Source organism: Parasteatoda tepidariorum, chromosome 10, assembly GCF_043381705.1.
Source record: "Parasteatoda tepidariorum isolate YZ-2023 chromosome 10, CAS_Ptep_4.0, whole genome shotgun sequence".
Lineage (NCBI taxonomy): Eukaryota > Metazoa > Arthropoda > Arachnida > Araneae > Theridiidae > Parasteatoda > Parasteatoda tepidariorum.
Window position 1 is genome coordinate 9,093,498 of NC_092213.1, and position 18,804 is coordinate 9,112,301.

General features: G+C 28.9%; 1 protein-coding gene and 1 long non-coding RNA gene across 2 annotated transcripts; both read left to right on the plus strand.

The window, feature by feature from the left end:
• The first annotated feature begins 4,921 nt into the window (after positions 1–4,921).
• On the plus strand, positions 4,922–8,232 carry LOC107449460 (uncharacterized). The gene is made up of 3 exons (XR_006225811.2): positions 4,922–5,178; positions 7,344–7,502; positions 8,079–8,232. It is a non-coding gene; the product is annotated as an uncharacterized lncRNA (long non-coding RNA).
• A 1,791-nt stretch (positions 8,233–10,023) lies between these two features.
• On the plus strand, positions 10,024–18,414 carry LOC107456256 (small ribonucleoprotein particle protein SmD2). Its single transcript, XM_043047863.2, has 3 exons — positions 10,024–10,313; positions 13,661–13,837; positions 18,163–18,414. Exons 1-3 carry the CDS (start codon positions 10,303–10,305, stop codon positions 18,338–18,340), a joined length of 366 nt encoding a protein of 121 aa, XP_042903797.1. The 5' UTR covers positions 10,024–10,302; the 3' UTR covers positions 18,341–18,414.
• Positions 18,415–18,804: the final 390 nt, after the last annotated feature.

Here is an 18,804-nt window from a genome sequence, read left to right on the forward strand (position 1 = left end):
AAATTCTTCCAATTTCATAATGTATTTTTAAGTGTTATTACTCAAAATATTTATGTGCTTTGGTTATAACGCCTTAATTTTAAATATTTATGAGCAAGTGTAATATTTCCGTTATTATGGGTCCAAAGATAATTTTTGTTAGTAATTATCTTTGAAGGTTTTTGTTTCCTAGTGATAATGTATAAAAAAATTAGACACAGCAATTAATAAACTATTGTTATCGAACAATATGTAATTATAAACGTGTCCTTATATGCTTTCTTTTACATAAGAGCAAAAATTAAAATCAAAAATTAGAAAACGATCATGAAACGATGACGTCAACCATTGAGAAATGAGGTGGGGCTTCGAGTAAGGAATGAACCAGCTCTTCTCTATCTTTAGCCCTGGGAAGCAGTAATTTCGTAACAATCAAAACAGGAAAGAAATCAGTTGTATCGAAAAGTTACCAGAGTGTTTGTTGAATTGACTTGCATTGAATTTAGTAAAAATATAAGTTTATAAAACAGAAACAAGTTAATAAGAAACAAACAGACGAAGAAAATTTACTTAATAGCAACCTATGGTTTGCAAAAAAGAAGATGAAAAATTAATTATGTATTTCAGAAAATTTTGTTACCATTTATGTTATCATTTTTATCTTCAAATGTCTTATGTTATAATTTTTATCTACGTCTATGGAATGTCAGTTTTGATAGAAATATTTGTAATTGAACTGAGAAAGAAAGGTGTGATCAAAAGTAGCAGAATATGATAAAATTTACTGCTTTTCTAGCTCTACAGGAAAGCTAAAACGCTCGGTAATTTTTACTAAAGCGTTTTGTTAATGATCTTGGTAAAAATAACGATGAAATATATGGTTTTATAATCCGTAATAAAATGTAGTAAATGTGGTCAAGTTTGGTAATTTTTTATTATACTTTAGATTATTATATAAAAAAAAAAATATTCAATAAAATTTACTTTTCAGTTTCGCATTACTAAGTGTGTAATAATAAGGAACTAAAATTTTGAAAACCACAATTTCCGGTAAACCATTACCACATGAACGGAAAAACTAACAAATGAATGTTTTAAATACTGTATGTTTTGGATTTTACTACCAGAAATTCTTTTTTTCTTCTTTTTTTTTAAAAGAAATGTTATTATCATACCATTTGACCAAAGCAATTCAATTCACGCCTTCCAGAATGCAAAAATGTTAGTATGATATACATAGCAACCATAGGCAACTAAGCACTAAGGTGAAGGTAAAAAACATGAATTTATGGTAAGCGCAATAAATTAGTTTCTAAACATGGTTTAAGTTAAAGAAGAAAAAAAAGAGAGCATAATTTCGTTCTAATTAAAATGTGCTTGTAGAATAAATTGCAATATACAGGTGCTGAGCCCTGGTGGCTCAAGGGTTAGAGCGTTCGCTTTCCAATGAGGTGAACCAGGTTCGAATCCCAGTCGATAAGAATTCAGCATCTGGCTTGCACCAGCCAAAGTGCTGACGTGAAATATCCTCAGTGGCAGACAGATCATGGGTTAGAGTCCCCTTGTCGTCAGGCTAACAGTGGGAGGTTCTCGTGTTCTTCCTCACCATGCAACCCAAATACGGGTTAGTTCCATCAAAAAAGTCTTCCCTAAATGCAAATTTCTCTCAAAACTTCATCCAAGCATTCACAAACCCGAAAATTGGGTAGGCTGTTCAACGACGTTTATAAAATAAAATGCACATTTTTTCATATTTCTCAAAGAATATTAAGAGAATTAGTTTAAAACTTCAGAAGTGCTTATATCATACGATTTCTAATACATATTAGCAAAGTTCAAACCATTTGGGGGGTTGTAAGACCGGCAATAAATTACGAACGAAAAAAAAATGTTTTTGAACAAACTGTTTCAAAACACTTAGAGATACGGTTGCAACTCATGTCAATTACGTTAATTATCATATAATAATTCTACAAAATCTCGTAAATCTAGCTTAAATTTCTCCGAAAATACGAACATTTTCATAAAATAATTTTTTCGACTTGAGTTTTTTTACTGCAGAAATATTCAATAAAATTAAACAAAATTTTTAGAGTAATTTTTAGTTTATAATAAAAATATCATTTCAAAATGTGAAAACAATTCGTTTGAAATTGAGCAATCTATCCGTATCTGTAGCAATAATGCGCAAGCGCAAAAGGCGTTAAAAAAATTTTTTTCTTCAAAATTTTGGCTTTAATTGTACTTGATAACTTGAAAAAATCCGATTTAAATATCTTGAAAATTTAAAATGTCTTTAACAATTTTTTAAGTAGTTTTTGTTAATTTAGAAAGAAAGCTTTAAATCGCAATAGGGTTTCCACAAATTAAATTTTGTACTATTAAACAAGATTTATTAAAAATGACATCAGCATTATATGTTGGTATTATCTGGTACTACGCCTTATTAAATTATGTTTTATTTCCCTATACCATCACATTTTGTAGTTCAGACCATCATATTAGGGTATTATCATTTATTATGAAATTTTGTTTTATGATACAAAATGAAATTTGAGAAAAATCCCTTATCCATTAGATTAGAGCTTTCAATAAAAAAAAAATACAAAAGCTATTTAGAAATTTTGCTAAAAACTTTTTACACTTTCGCGATATTTAAATTGCTTTCTTTTCATAAGTTACATAACAACATTATAAACAAAACTATTTTTAAAAATTTTTTAATATTTTCCGCGCATGCGCATTGCGAAAGGAATAAAGACTTTAAATACTCATATCTTGGGTAATTTTTAGCGAATTATTTTCATATTTTAAAATAATATTTTTATTATTAATTTAAAATTACTCTAAAAATTTTGTTTTATTTTATTGAATATTTCAGCAGTTATAGTAAGAAAGCTAAATTTTAAAGAACGAGTTCTTTTAATACAAATGCCCATATCCTAATGAATATTTGAGCTAGGTTTATGAAATTTTGTGCAGTTATTTTATAGGATAATCAACGTAATTGACATGAGTTACTAGCTTATAGCTGTGTATTTTTGGCATTGGGTGTCCAAAAATATTCTTTTTCTTTTGTATTATATTAATGGTCCCTCAAAACGCTAAGAGCTTATTTAAAATTTATTGATATGCATGAGAAATCGCATGACCATGAAAAAATGAATTAGTATAGAAGTGTTTTCATTATTTTAATCAACCACTGTAGCTATTAATAAAATTCTTTTTAATTCAATGCTGCATTAGTAAAATTATGTGACTCTATCAGTGACATTGTCTTCGTAATAATTGGTCTAAATGAACTTTTTTTACAATGTTTAATGAATATTTCTGGCCGTTTTCACAACTTTTCTAACATCTATTTTTTATATGAATGAAACCAGTCCCAAATAATAATTATGGTAAAAAAATAATCAGATGCCGTTTTTTAATTTTCGTGAGGATAATTTCTAAAATATTTTGTAGCTGAAGACATTTTTATATCACCAATGTTTAACTTTACAATTACAAAGCATGTAACAAAAAGAGAAGCGCTTTTTCAACTTGTGGTTCACTCTAAGAGAAACGAGAGTTTTTTGTTTGGCGCACTAGATTCAAAAATGCTTTTTTTGGGGGGGGGGGCGAGAGGGGTTTTCTCAGATTTTTGTTTTTAGTGGGGTTTACTCTTCTCAGCCATGTCAATTATATCTTCATCTCAAAATTTTAAAACAGCTTAATCAACTTCACTTAATCAACAGATTCCCCAATTTGACCCTTTTTTCTGATTTTATTAAGTGCTAACAAAATTAACTGGGGAAAATTTTTAATCGAAAAGTGCTCTAAGTAAAGTTAAACTGATTGAAAAAGTTAAACTTATAAAATCCACCATGGTTTACACTGGTTATCATAAATTAAGGAAGAAAAAATCACAAAAAATGACCACAACTCAAAATGTTTGCTCGTAGAATTTAACGAAATTGGCACACTTTACTGCGCACATAATAAAGTATAAAATAACATCAAAAGTATTAAACAAACAATTATGGTGTTACAGAAATTAGCTTAGGTAGGGGATGAATAAATCAGAGGTTTCAGTTTAGAATCGAAAAAGTACTTTCAATATGGAGCATGATCATATCTTGCAGCAATACAGACGATACAGTGATGTGTGATGCTTTCAATTATAGGGTCTCCTAGTTCCGTTGGAAATGAGAGACATTGTTCTTGCAAAACCTTTGAAATCATGGCAAGGGTTTAAAGAGGAGGAATGAGAGCACCTACACATCGTCTTAAAGCATCCCAAACCTGCTCGATTGGATTCAAGTCCGATGATCAAGCTGGAAACTCCATGCGCTGAATTAATTTCCGTTGAAGATAATAATCCACGATACGAGCCCTATGTTGGGTTGCGTTATCATCCCGTAGTGCAAAATCATCACCTATTGTATCTACATAAGGGTTCACAAAAATATCAAGGATATCATCTCTATAAACGTGAGCGCAAACGGTTATACGAAGAAAGGCATACAGGTCTGTGCATCCATCCAAAGAGATACCTTCTAACACACAGACACTGCCTCCTTGGTATGTATCTCTTTCACGGTTTTGTGATGGATAATATCAGATTCCGATTTCTCTCCAACTGTAAGAACGTCTACTATGACGTTGGAGGCTGAACCTAGTCTCATCTATGAAGTGAAAAGACATTGGTCAGTCGTCCAGTGTGCGTATTGTTGCATTCACCTCAAGCTTTCTCTTCTAAGGCATGACGCGTGACGTAAATAGCTTATCCACCTTGCGAAAAAGCCACGTTCGCTCACAAATCGCACAAGTCTTCCGCAGTGGAAGACTTTTGCACGTTGCAGTCACTGACACCAGTCTAACGGAGACACCAATCAATACAGTAGCATTTGGCCGTCCTTGGCTGGATCTTCTGGATACTGAACCTTTGGTTAGAACCCATACAGCAAATTTCGTTCTAAAGACATCCCAAAACATTCCGAACACTCCAGGAACAGTCATATCCGTAGAGTGTCAGAAGAAAGAATTTCGTAGGATGTCACAAATAGACAGCAATATGACAGGCCTTTCAAAGGAGTGTTTTAGGAGTCTTGTAGGATCATCGTTCAGCGCATGCGTGTTAACTTCAACTTTGCCGTTAATGTTATTTCTTTTATCCAGTGACAAGAGCAATTCTGCTAGTGAAATCTAAACAATAAGGTATTTATAAGCTCAAATATCTTATTAGTTTCTTTTTTGTTTATCTTTCTTTTTTTTATAATCTATTTATATATTTGATTTATAAGTGTACTTGAACCCCGTCATTATCTTTAATATCTCAATTGCAATGTTTACATGCATGTTTGCAATGTTTACATACATTACTAAATGTTTAAATGCGTGGTTTATTTAATTTTTTCATAATTATTGAGGAAGTTTTACTTTTATTATTTCGTGAGGCAAATTTTTATCTGTTCTGATAACTCATTCTTTCTATTATTTTTGTTTTCTTCCTTTAAGTTCAACTTGTTATTTGGCATGTTTTTTTTGGTAACCCTAATTTAATCATTTCTTCTAATTACAGATGAAATGACATTTAAATTATCTCAATGTTGCTATTCATCTTCATTATTTAGTATATTGTTATTTTACCATTTCTACATAATTTTTTCTATAAATTGTCTATGAATGGTGTTCTCAATATGAATTTACATTCATATTAAGAACACCATTCATAATAACAATCTCCAACTCAATACTTGCTTCTGCTTATTCTGCTTGGCTATATTTTCAAACGTGTAATTTTGTTTTTAACAAAAGAAATAAATTATATAATTTTTAAGCTCAAATCTGTGGTATTTCATAAGATAATAACTGTTTAATAATGTTGATAATAAGTAATTCTGGTGAGTAAGAAGTGAAAATTTGTTTTATTTCTTTAGAGATGTATTGTTAAAAAGGTGACATGGTTGCTAGATTTTGAATAACTCCCTTTTTTGGCAGTCCTGATTTGGCCTCTTTCCGTTTGTTTATTATTGTTTGTTCTTATTGCAAGCTGTGCATCATGTTGCGTTAGTGTTAGCACCTTTAGCATTGTAAACTCAAGTAATAGGTAATCAAATACCACGTTCGCAAGAATCACAATCTTCTCTTGCAAGCTCTCAAAACACGATGATCGCGTTGTGAGCCAAATGACTTTAAAATACACTGGAAACAGTAACCTGGAAGTATAGGCGTATAGAGCTTGCAGCGTTCCCTTGTGTTAAAAGCACCGTCTATAGGGATTTTTAAAATTAGAGATACTTAGCCAAGTAAATAACCAGGCAAAAGGGCTGCAGGCTTTTTTTCCATCCTAGTTTGAGTAAATTGCTGCATTTGCTGCAATGAATTCAGTTTTTCTCCTTATATGATTGTTCATAATCAATCTGTCTTAAAATTAATAAAAAGTTGCAAAGTTATCTAACTATTATATTAAATTTAATCAAACTATCAATTTTAACTGCTGAAGATAATTACATTATTTTCACTATCTCAGTAATTCATATCTTTTTAAAAATAGTTCTTAAATTATATTTATATTGATATTAGTTAAATTTATTATTTAAAAAAAGAATCATATGGACGCGATCAAAATGTCTATATGTTTGACTAATTTTATACAGAATAGTGTCAACATTTTCTCATTTTAATGTCATTGTTTCAAAAGCAGTTATTAGAATTTCTCCTGCTTAATGCGTAGTTTCATGCTCACTACTTAGTATTTCAAGAAATACTTTTTTTTAAAAAAATATTGAAAAGTTAATAAAAGTATTGAAAAAAGTTATTGAATCTGTAAGGAGTTTATTTTCTTTTAAAAAGTTCTTGTAAATATATTTGTCATTATTCACCTCTTGCATTGTGAAGCTGGTTTAAATATATGTGTTTACATTTTAATTCTTAGTTTACTTTTATAGATATATTTTAGGTAGGTATCTTGTGTTTCATAATATGTATTTTTCGACGGGGTTAAAAAATATTCAATGATCTCTTAAGATAAAATATTTAGTGCTTTAAAAGGCATATAAAACTTACTTGTAGTTGATCTGCACATTTTCTCAATTATTAAATTTTTGTTAACATTTTTAACTGATAATTGTGGTTGAAAAATTTAATTAGTATTTACATATTTGTATTTTTACAAAAAAAAAATTTATGCTAAATTTTAGTATTGTCTTTTTCTTGATTCTCCAAGAGCTCGTTCTTTTACAAGGACAGATTTACGATAAACTATTTTCAGAATGAAATTTTGTTTTCTTTAAAATAAATTTTTATTAATTATATCATTTACATGTCAATTTGCTTTTTTAAAATATTTTTATTTGTATAATTTTTTTTCTTTCTCATAGTCTGCTAGATTGCAAAGTCTTGATGGAACTGATTTTAAAGAACGTACAAGACAAGCTATTCGTCACATCATGCCTGATGATGTTGTTGAACTCTAAAGCTGGATGGGCAATAATGAAAAAAAAGATTTTTTGGTTACAGAGTGTCAGGTGCAATTATTGGTAATATTTAATCCCTGTTTATATATATATATATTATTCCATTTGTAGTTTGACAGTATATAGTTAAAATTTGTGTTGCTAAACTTTTTAATATACTATAAATTTAGTATTCCATGAATTTTCAATGAGTTTATAAATTTCAAACATTGGAATAATTTATGAGTGTGTTGTTTGAAATAATATTGTTATTAGTATCACCATCTTCTTTTCCAGTCATAGTAGAATGGTAATCATACGATACTTCAGTTATCCAACACTTTTTTTGACTTGCACTTGTGTGTACTAATAGCTTTATCATTATTACAGTTGTTGTTACTAGATTATTCTTATAACAATGAATCAAACATGTATCAAATCATTTTATTTTTTGTGAACTAGTATTAAGTTACGTATGATGGGCAATTGAAAAAGCAGCTTAACAAGGTTACCCCATAATATTTTCCCTGAGAGTAACAGAAATCTGGGCTTCTACTAATTTAGTTTGAGATACCTTTTAAATAGGTTCTGAAATAATTTTATGTTTATTCATGAAAATACCTACTGGTTTGTTTATATTTTCTTTTTGTTATGTTTTAGAAGCTGTTTGCAGTGTTTTCACATACACTAAAGTAAATGAAGTTGGAAGCATTATTAGAGGCTGGTTGCGCCATGCTAAAGAAAGAAGAGTTTATTCTGTAAAAAAATTAAGGAAATAATAGTGTAAATAAAAGTTTCACTTATGTGATTCTAATATTGTTTATTTTTTTCTATTCTCATATTTATTTGCATACACTAAATTTATGCTGCAAAAAATAGATAAATCCTTAAAACAAGTTATTTTTAATATTTTCAAGATACTGATTTAAGTATGCCTTCAGCTAACAATTCTTCAGCAAAACATGGCAACAGCTGTTTTAGTTTGTATATAAAAACAGATAATTTTCTAATTTTATTTGTTTTTTTAAATTGCATCATTGACACAATAACTAAACAATAAAGTATGTGATCCATAAACATCTATTTTGAGTTTTTGATAAAATAGTCACAACTTCATTTAAACTATTTATAATATAAAATGTTTTTTAGTAAATTTTGCAGAAGAATGTAATGAGAATTATTTTGCCAATTAACTAGTTTCAACTGATCATACGAGAAATTTAAATATTAATGCGAAGTTCTCAGTATTAGAGCAACATTAAAATAAAAATTATTCATTATTTTATTATAAGATATTTAATATATCTACTACATTAAACAATATGAGCAATAATGAAGCAATCATAAATTACAATGTACATAAAAGATTCAATAAGTCTCATAATTTAATTTAATAAGAAATATTCTTTACAGAAAACTAACGCTAATTAGGAGAATGGTAACCTTCCTTGGTGTTCAAAGGGTACATTCAATTAGACTTTTTAATAATGGCCAAGTTTTTATTCCAAGCAATAGAAATGTGAAATCCAATTATCTTGCATATTTTTGTATTAAAATGATACATTATTCTTTTCTTTAGATACGTTTGTTTATTAACTGTTTTACTCCCTTTTCCTTTACTAATTTTCCTAAAAAAAATAGTAGAGGAATAGCCCATTTTTCTGGAAAAATAGAGTGGTATACAAATTAAAAACTATCACCTTTTTTTTCATTTAGAAAACATTTTTCTGACCTCTAATTCAGTAAATTTAAAAGAAAAACCTTATTTAAGTTGCTAAAATTAATAAAAATTTCAAAGATGAAATTTATTTCCAAAATAAGACACCCTCCTATTACTATCATACCATTTCCAACATGCATCCCACAAGTTACCTAAATCCTTACTAAACAGGTCTTATTATGTCCTAATGCCATCCTAAAGCGTTCTAAAGGTATCCTGAAACTGTCCTAGTTATGACATCATTAAGATATCTGCAGGTGGGACATTCTAACACGCAGATGACATCCGTAGGACATTTAGCGGTAAATATAGGACTTCCTCTGGAAGTAACAGAATCCTAAAGATGACAACTTTAGGATGTCATAACGAAGTCAGCGTGCTGTATGGGAAGTTGTTGCTAAAGTCTATGAATAGCCGTAGGATTCACATTTTGCACCTTGGTGACTTCCTGCCTCTAATCTTCCATTAGATCTCCAGAGCATTTCTTCGGTTCGGACAGATAATACCTGGAGGTTATTGTTGTAAATTAGCAACCTCAAATTTCGAATTTAAGAATCACAGCGAAATTCTCAGCGAATTTTTGCCTGATTTTAGTGTTCTGTTAAGAACCGTTTCTTTGCGTTCACAGCGGGACCTAATTAAGATAGATCAGATATAACTTAAAAATTTTTGTTTAGATAAGAAATTTATATGCATTTTTATTGCTTGCAGAAATGGTGGTGGGGGATTTCAAATTAAGGGAGATGCCTTGAGGGGGAGGAGCACCCCTAAATACTGCATCCGATTTCCCAAGACGAATGTTTAGAAATTATCTGTCAGACGAATTGCTTGCGCATGCGTGAGTTGCACTTATATGCAATTGCATATGCGAACCGCATGCAGTGTCATAACATATTAAGGCTCTGAATCGCATCTCCGAATTCTTATTTGTGAATTTTTCCCATACAGTGAGAATGGTCTTCTACTCGGCAACGGGGTTTCTAAATTTCGTAATTCAGATTTTCACAGTTTCTTAGTAACGCAAAAATAAGCTTTAAAGTTGAACAATAATAAAAAAAAATTTAACCGGTAACCGTTGGTTTGCAGAAAAGCTTGTGTTTTTAAGAGAAGAATTTATCAACTGACGATTTTTATAATTTTCTAAAGGCTTAAAACAACTACAAAATGACCACATCGTAAGTTATTATAGCTAACAAAAGTATAGAGAAAAATGTTAAAATTTCTTGAAATAACATGCTTCTATCTGCGTAGTGCAAAGACTACATTATCCTTACTTTTTTGAAACTTTATATTGTCTTTGTCTTAAATAACTGGTTGTTGCGCAGATTGTTTTATGAAATTGTTAAAAATTGCAATTTAAATATCAGTGATATTATAACAGAAATAAGAATAATTAATCAGTGACAGAGTAATTTTATTCATAATGTTTTGCATTTTACTGATCATAATGTTGTAGTGTTTTAACTAAACATGTCACTTTTCTTTTTCTGAATTAGATTTATCAACATTGTATGCGATTAAATTTCTTAATTCTTGCAATGAGATTAACATTATTTTCATATTTTTAAATTTATGTTATAGGGCACTTGAGTTCTTTGTTATAAAAATTTTGTTAAATTGGAATGCTTGTTAGTGTTGATTTTTTAAAATTTAAAACCTGTAATATTCTTCTCGTTATATTTCTTCTGTATTATAAGATTGCGTTTTACCTTTACTTTTCTTTTGTGTAGGTATTTAACACTGATAGCTTATTTTAAGCCTAGCTTATAGATCTGACATAGTGTGCCTTTCTAAATAATTGTTAAAAGCTGTTAAATTACTAAATTTTAGTAATCCTGTATTTTCAAATCTTTTCATCAATTGTCATAATAAAACACATTTAGGCTTACACACTTTAAGATGTATTAAGGTGCTCTTACACTGATTTCATAGCAGCACAGGCTATGTATCTTTTTTAAACCTCATGGGCAGACCCATCTAATATTCACAAAAACAGTTTGCAGAAAATGCTTTACCATGGTCATGGTGTAAATTTTTTTACTAATAAAAAAGTAATAAAGTTTGCTTTTTCAAATTCCCGAGAGAAAAAACAAACATTCGTTTCAGAATTCATATTGACGCGGTTTTAAAATCCAGTATCAAGATTCGTACTCGCGAGATTTCAAAATCAAATATAAAGATTAGCTATAATATGATTTTAAAATCAAGCATCGAGATTCGTATTATTTGGATTTTGAAATCAAACATCGAGATTCATATTCATGTGCTTTTAAAATTAAATGTTAAGAACCATATTTGCGTGATTTCAAAATTACACATTGAGATTCATATTCACATAATTTAATTAAATGAAATCTTGCATTGATTTTTTTTTTTGAAATGTAGATGATAACTTCTGTGGATAAATGCTTTCTGCATACACTTTTTTCTTGTTCCAATTTAAGGCATTTTCATATTTTTTCTACTATTTAATTAATTTTTGTGCACATGGGGATTTTATATTTCTCTATATATATTTTGTTGTTGATTTTTACTAAATTCATCCCAGTGGTATGAATCAATATCATGTTCTTTAATAAATTATTTCTTGCATACCACTGCTGTTTGTCACCGAGATTTGGATATTTTTTTGTTGTTGCTCGGGTATCAATATAAAATCTTCTCTCTTTAGTCAGAGAAAAAGTAAACCATTTAAATCTGCTTGTTTTTAAAACCTTATTTATTGCATGTTGGAGTTGGCACTCTATAGTGCGCATATGAGAAGCTCTACGAGTGATATTAAGATCAACAAATAATCTGCCGTAAACTGTCGGTGATAAACAAGATAGCATTTCATTAATTTTACTAAGGAGCAGTGTTACATTTATGATGAGATAATTTGTTTTATAGATAAGTAATTAGCAATATGTTTTTTTTGAAATTGTACTTTTTTTCATGTGATTAGCTCATTTGTTCATCATAATTTTGTTTGAAAAAATCAGATTTCTGAAATATGTTTTATTTCATACAATTTTGTATTAAAAGTTGCTAAATTTAAAAAACAATAAGCTGATAATTTTTAAGAACAATTTCGTTTGGTAATTGCAGCAAAACCATTTGGAAATAATAAGATGTGAAAGATAGAAACTATAAATACAAATTTTTTTGAAGTCGGCCAGATCTGAAAAAGCCCACTGGGTTTTTCTAGACTGGGCCCGCCTTTGCGAACCTTGATTCTTATGTTGATTGTAAAGCAATCGTATTGGCCATTTTTAATTTCTTCCATTTCGTACATTTCCTTCCATGGACCAGGAAGAAATAATTTTCTTCCAGACAAAAGCAAACCTTACTTGCAGTAATTAAAATATTAAACTTACGATTCTTTTAGATATTTATTGTGTTTATTATTTAATACTTTTGCATTTTACTTCCTTGTTACATATGATTATACTTATTTACATTAAAAAATTTTTCTTTAGGTGAGGAATAAGTTAGTGTGAACAACTTTGTGAATTTGTTAAAGAAGTTCACTTAATATAATTTTTTTATTTTTCTCTCAAAAACTTACATATTCATACCAGCCAAGTCTCCTGTTTTTTAACGAAGACTCTTGTATTTCACAACTATCTCCTGTTAACCTGTATATTCTCAAATGTTTCCGTATTTGTTGAAGAAACATAAAAATAACATTTTGGTGATAAAATATCCACTGATGGCAAGAATACTTTTATTCCTCAACAGATGGTGCTATTATCATTACTGCAGTATGTTGATGGTTAATAATTTAAGGCTAGCTCCAGGGATAGTGTTCGCCTTCCAATCCGGTGAACCATGTTTAAATCCTAGCGATGACTGGTCGATATGAATTCCAGCTGGTTCTAGATGTATCACAGGATAGTCCCTTTGCTGTCAGGCTAACTGTGGTAGGTTTTTGTGGCTTTCCACTCCGTGTAACTCAGATGCTTGTTAGTTCCATCAAAAAGTCGTTCGCAAAGGCAAATTTCTCCTGATACCTGATCCTTGAGTTCCCTTGTGTTCTGGATTGCGGTTCAAAATTGGTAGCTGTAAACCCAAAATTGGGTAGGCTGTTGAATGACAGTTATAAAATAAAATAGTTTAAATAATTATAAATAGTGGTTTAATAAAGTCTTTAAGATTTGTATACATATTTTTTATTTCTCTAAATGTAAGTGCTTTTATTTCCAATTTTGATTTTTTCATTTTGACTTAAATTATTATTACTGATGTATTAAAACTTTACTCGTAGCTTAAAAAATGTTGCTAGTAAAACCTCAGTTATTTAATTTCTCCAATGTTGGCGGGTATGCATGTTTATTTTCATCTTGAATGGTAGAATAGAAAAGTAATTTATGTATGTACTAGTTTTATAAGTATGGTAGTGTTGATTTCTCTAAAAATTTTAAGTCTGCTGAATGATTTGCTCTATTGTCAATTTATTTATGTTATCTACTATTATTGAATTAACTATTATTACATTATTATCTATTATATTAGAAATTGCTTAATTTCTTTCTTGTTTTAGATTGTTGCAAAAACCTAAGTCAGAAATGACACCAGAAGAACTTGCTAAACGCGAAGAAGAAGAGTTCAATACTGGTCCTCTGTCTGTTTTGACTCAATCTGTGAAAAATAACACTCAAGTCTTGATAAATTGCAGAAATAATAAAAAGTTACTTGGCAGAGTAAAAGCATTTGACAGGTATTTTATACATTATAAACTGTTGATTCAGTAAATATAGGTTGATTTTTCCCCCCTAAAATGGAACATGTATTTTTTTGATAATAATAAAATTTGTAAATTGTGAAAACTACATTTTAATGAAAACATTATTTTTTATATTTATTGCTAAAGGATCAAGATATTATGTTACACCGCAATGAAAAAATGAGATTGAATAAACTTCCACATTTGCTTGTGTAAATAAATTTTGTATTATATAGTTGAATATAAATCTGATTTAGTTTGCACTTCTTCCCAATGTTTTGAAATGCCGTCCAAAGTTAAAATACGATTATTTTTCTTTTTTATATAAAAACGATATACAAGGTAAGCCTCTATTTTTGTTTTGTTTCTGTAAAAAATAAATTAATAAAATGGAAAAAATATTGTTTACCTCTTTTCAGAAAAAAAAAATTAGTGATTTAATTATGGGTTACTATCATGGAAAGGTGTATTTTGGTGTCAGCTATAAATTTCTGAAAATTCTTGTAAACGTTACTGTGTTAAGTGGTCAAAAAATAAGTTCAGTCCTGAATTTTTTTAGAGTGGCACCCATGTATTAGCTATTATTTCATGAAAATGGCTTAAGGTATGTTTAATTTTGAAAGAAAAAATGCTGTTATGTTTTTCATCTAATCTAAATATCTATTTTGTTTTTGTATAAATATAAATTTTGTTAATTTTTGAAAAATAATTAAGTGAGCATTAATGGACTACATTTTTGAATCTTGCTTTGTTAATCAGTGTATATGTACTTTATTCATATTTTTTAAAATGTATTTTATCACTGTTAATATTCTGTAACTAATCAGAATTTTTTCACGTTGAAACTAGGTTTTATTTTATTCATGAATTAGAAAAATATGAACTATAATATGTAATTATCCTTTTTTTTCTTCTTTGGTAATATAAATGCTGTACCATTCTCTCAAAACATAGTTCTTTCAAATTATCTAATTATGCATAAGTTTTTAAGCTTAAATGGTTTCTTGATTTTCAATTTGAAAAGTTGGTAGTTTTTTTTATTTTATTAGTGTGTTTTGCAGTTATTAATTTTGATAAAACATGTTTTTATTTAGACCATGTACTGAATAATTCAAATATTCAGTTAGAGCTTAAAATCTCCATTATTTTATCTAACACTGATAAAAACATTTTTTTTAATGTGAAGAATATTTTAATAGTTTATTAGGTAAATAATATGTGTTTGCCATAGTTTTTTTTTCTTTCCCTCTCCTTTTTTAAATTGTTATCTCTCTTTATACATGTTTGCCCACCTTTCCAGGCACCAATATTGCCTGTATTTTCCTATCTAAGTTGGCCAAAGTTGAGTCATCAGGGCTGGATCTATTATTATAAATACACCATATGCTTAAAAGAAAAAAATATCTGATTTTCTACAAAAAAATTTGGAATACAACTAAATTTTAATTCCATTTTTTCCCATAAAATACATTTATTGTTGCTCTGTTTTTTAAATAAGATATTTTTGATGTCAAATTAGTTAGGGTAAAAGGGGGATGACCCTGGATCTTATAAATTAGCATTACAATGATATTAAATTTTTGTTACATATTAAATAAATTTCATTTACAAAGCATTAGATTTGTATAAACATTAATAATTTGTCTAAATCTAACTTAAAACTTTTTCTTTGTAGTATGGTTCGGCCATCACTTAAAATATGTTATCCTTTAAGTATGTTATTGTGAATAACCGAAATTGGTGGTTGTTGACTTCCACTGGAGAATGTTTTCAATCATATAGTCACTTTGGCAAATGTTCAAAATATGGACTACATCTCTAGTTAAGTGTCATTACCCATGTGCCCTACATCAATGTTTTTTTACGGTCAAGTGCCACTGCCCAGTATACCTTTAACCGGTACTCCGAACACTGATGTTTATCCTAATCTATCCTCAACAGATATTAAAATATCGAATAAATATAATAACGCCAAGGAATAAATCAAAATCAAATCTTTTATAGCAAATATTTCTGACATTGACCAAAGGGAACATGATTGTTGGCATTCACCGGTGAAAGTCGACATTCCCTTGATTTCGGTCATACACAGTAACTACAGTTTAAAATTATTTTAAATATCAGAAATTCTTGTAACAATCATTGTTTTTTTTAAAACTTTTATGTGTTATTGCTTTGTGCTGTCTGTTTTGTAATTGAAGTTTAAACCAAACTCAATTCTTAGGAGCTTGTTCAATAGCATTAGTTAAAACTAAAATTCCAGTATAGCTGCTAAGTTTTTTCCTAATATAAGATAATATTGTGAAATTATGTTTATAATTTCCTATATCAAAATTATATATATAATTTCCTTAATATTATTGAAATCTCATACTATGTCAATGCCAAAACATGCAGTGGGGAACCAAAGACGGCAAATTCTTTATAGCCAAGCTGGTTATCAAAGGTAGCTGGCATACTTTAATTTAGCTATTGCTCTTGGCATTGAATGTTACTTATGAATTACAATGATAAAAAGCTGTAATGAAACGTTAGAAGTCAGGAAATATTGTGTGATTTTTGTTTGATTAGCATTCTTACTTGTAATTCATGTGAGCGAAAACTAATAATTTTAAATAAATACTAACTTTTGATTCAATTTTAAAATAATAACTTTGTAACTTGTTTTTCAGCTTAGAAAAAAAGTACTATTGCTAATTAAATGTGTTTAAGTTTTGTAAAAATGCAAGACTTGAAATGTTTAAATATTAGGATAGAATGGTTTAGAAAGGAGATATAAGATTTGTAAACTAAACAAGATAATTTTTGTGTTTAGTCATGAAAAATTTGGTCATCTGATATGTTTTAACAATTATTTTGTTACTCTTTGAATGACTTGGCTAATAGACGAATGCAGAGGATTTTTTTATTTATTTTGTGTCTCTGGTCCAATTGATTTTTTCTTTAATAATATAATTAAGATATAGATAAGATTAAAATTCTTTTAATTCTGAAATGTTCTATTCCTCTCACTGCATTTGTTGCAATTGGGTAGATTTTGGTGATAGTTATCTTTTTAAAAACACTGTTTGCTCCAATAAAAAAACTTAAATTTCTCTTTAAAGACAGATTTTAAATTTCTTATTTGCAAAGGAAAGCTATACATTAATTTCACTATAATTAGTTTTTCATTTTTAGAACATCAATTGGAATTTTCTAGATAAATTGATTTCCTGGACTGATCGTAAGACGCGGTTCCAGATGGAACGCCGAAATTAGGCATCACTGACTGCTGTCAGTATTCGGGTGGGTGACCTGTTTGATCAGGTTACTACAGAAACAGAGCGTGTGAGGTATCTGCCCTCTTTAGACTGTTCTACCGCTAAGTGCTCGACTTCGTGCGCATATTGTCGGGCTACCAAAGTAGGGGAGCCACCCCACCGTATTGATTCGTGCATCAAAATTTTCATGGCATGTCTTTGGACTTTCATCAGGGATGTTTTCCAGACTGTCACTAATAGCCCATTGTGCTGCTCTAGTGCAATGGACATAAACAACCAACTAGATAAATTGAATACAAATACTTGAAGTTTTACTGTAAAGTTGACAGTGTTATTCTTTTCCTGGTTTCTTTGTGAACAATATACTGATTATTTTTCACTTCAATAAATGGATTGCATTATGAATAAATAGGGAGATAATTAGAACTATTATGTATTTGTATGGAAACACCTAATTTTTTCAGAATAAAAATATACATTATTAGTGGTTCAATTAAGTAATATTTTTTTGTAAGTAAACCTTTGTGGAAGAATGTTCGAACATACAGTTAAAAAAATAGAGATTGTTCAGGTGAAAAATCTTATTTTAATTACTGAGCATTGATTTATTTTGCCGTCTTTCATTCAATTTTGAAAATATGTAGGGATAAAGATATTGAGTGACAATTTTTGAGTGTTTTCAGAGTAAGAGATTCCACATTCATTTGGCAACTAAACAATTGTCAAATATCCTTAGAAATTCCTTTTTTTTCTTGACAGATTAAAGTGCTAAGAGTGGAATTGCTCTAATGAGCAGTTTAAATTAGGAATTTGGATTTTGAAAATTGAAAGTTAGCTGGGTATAAATAAAGATACAGTATAATTTTTATTTTGTATGCATAAACTTTGAATCTACTTAAAATCAGTAAACTCATCCACTAATCTCTTTAATAAAGTAACTATCTGAAAAAAAAAATATGAACATTTATAAATATTATTATTTGCTAATTTTGTTGCTTCTAATTTATTTGTTTTTTTTTAGATAAATATTAAGTTTTGTTTTGTTATTATTTTGAATAGGCATTGTAATATGGTGCTTGAAAATGTGAAAGAGATGTGGATGGAAATGCCTAGAACTGGTAAAGGTAAAAAGAAAGCAAAGCCTGTTAGCAAAGACAGATATATATCAAAAATGTTTTTGAGAGGAGACTCTGTAATAATGGTTCTTAGAAATCCTATTCCTGCTTCAAAACCATAAGCATTGACATAAATTTTTCATCATTCATTTCGTTTTGTAATTGGATAATAAAATGCATTTTTGTTTCTAATAAACATGTATGTTCATTGTCTTTTTCTTCTCTCTCTCTCTCCCCCCCCCCCCCGATACAAAGATTTCAAAAACTAAATTTTTGGAATTTGTTTTTCTTTTTTTGTTTACGAAAGTATACATAGGAGACACTAATAAGACATGCTTATGTAATTATAAATGTGTTTATTTTGCTGGATATGTTTTTGTGGATAATAAATAGTTTCTTCTAATATTACCAATTTGTACCAATTGCTATGATATTATTTAGCTTCTAATATTTATATAAGATGAACAACATTTTAAAGGTTTTCTTATTTTGTTCTTTGCACAAAATGTTTAGAAATGTTTAAATATTTATATAAATACTGCAAATTGCTATAATTATTATTCTTTAATGTACATCTACACCTGAA

Bases quoted from the DNA above. Each gene is read 5' to 3' on its own strand.
- LOC107456256 (XM_043047863.2), top strand. The intron at 13,838-18,162 runs GTATTTTATACA...TATTTTGAATAG, and splicing joins AGAGTAAAAGCATTTGACAG to GCATTGTAATATGGTGCTTG.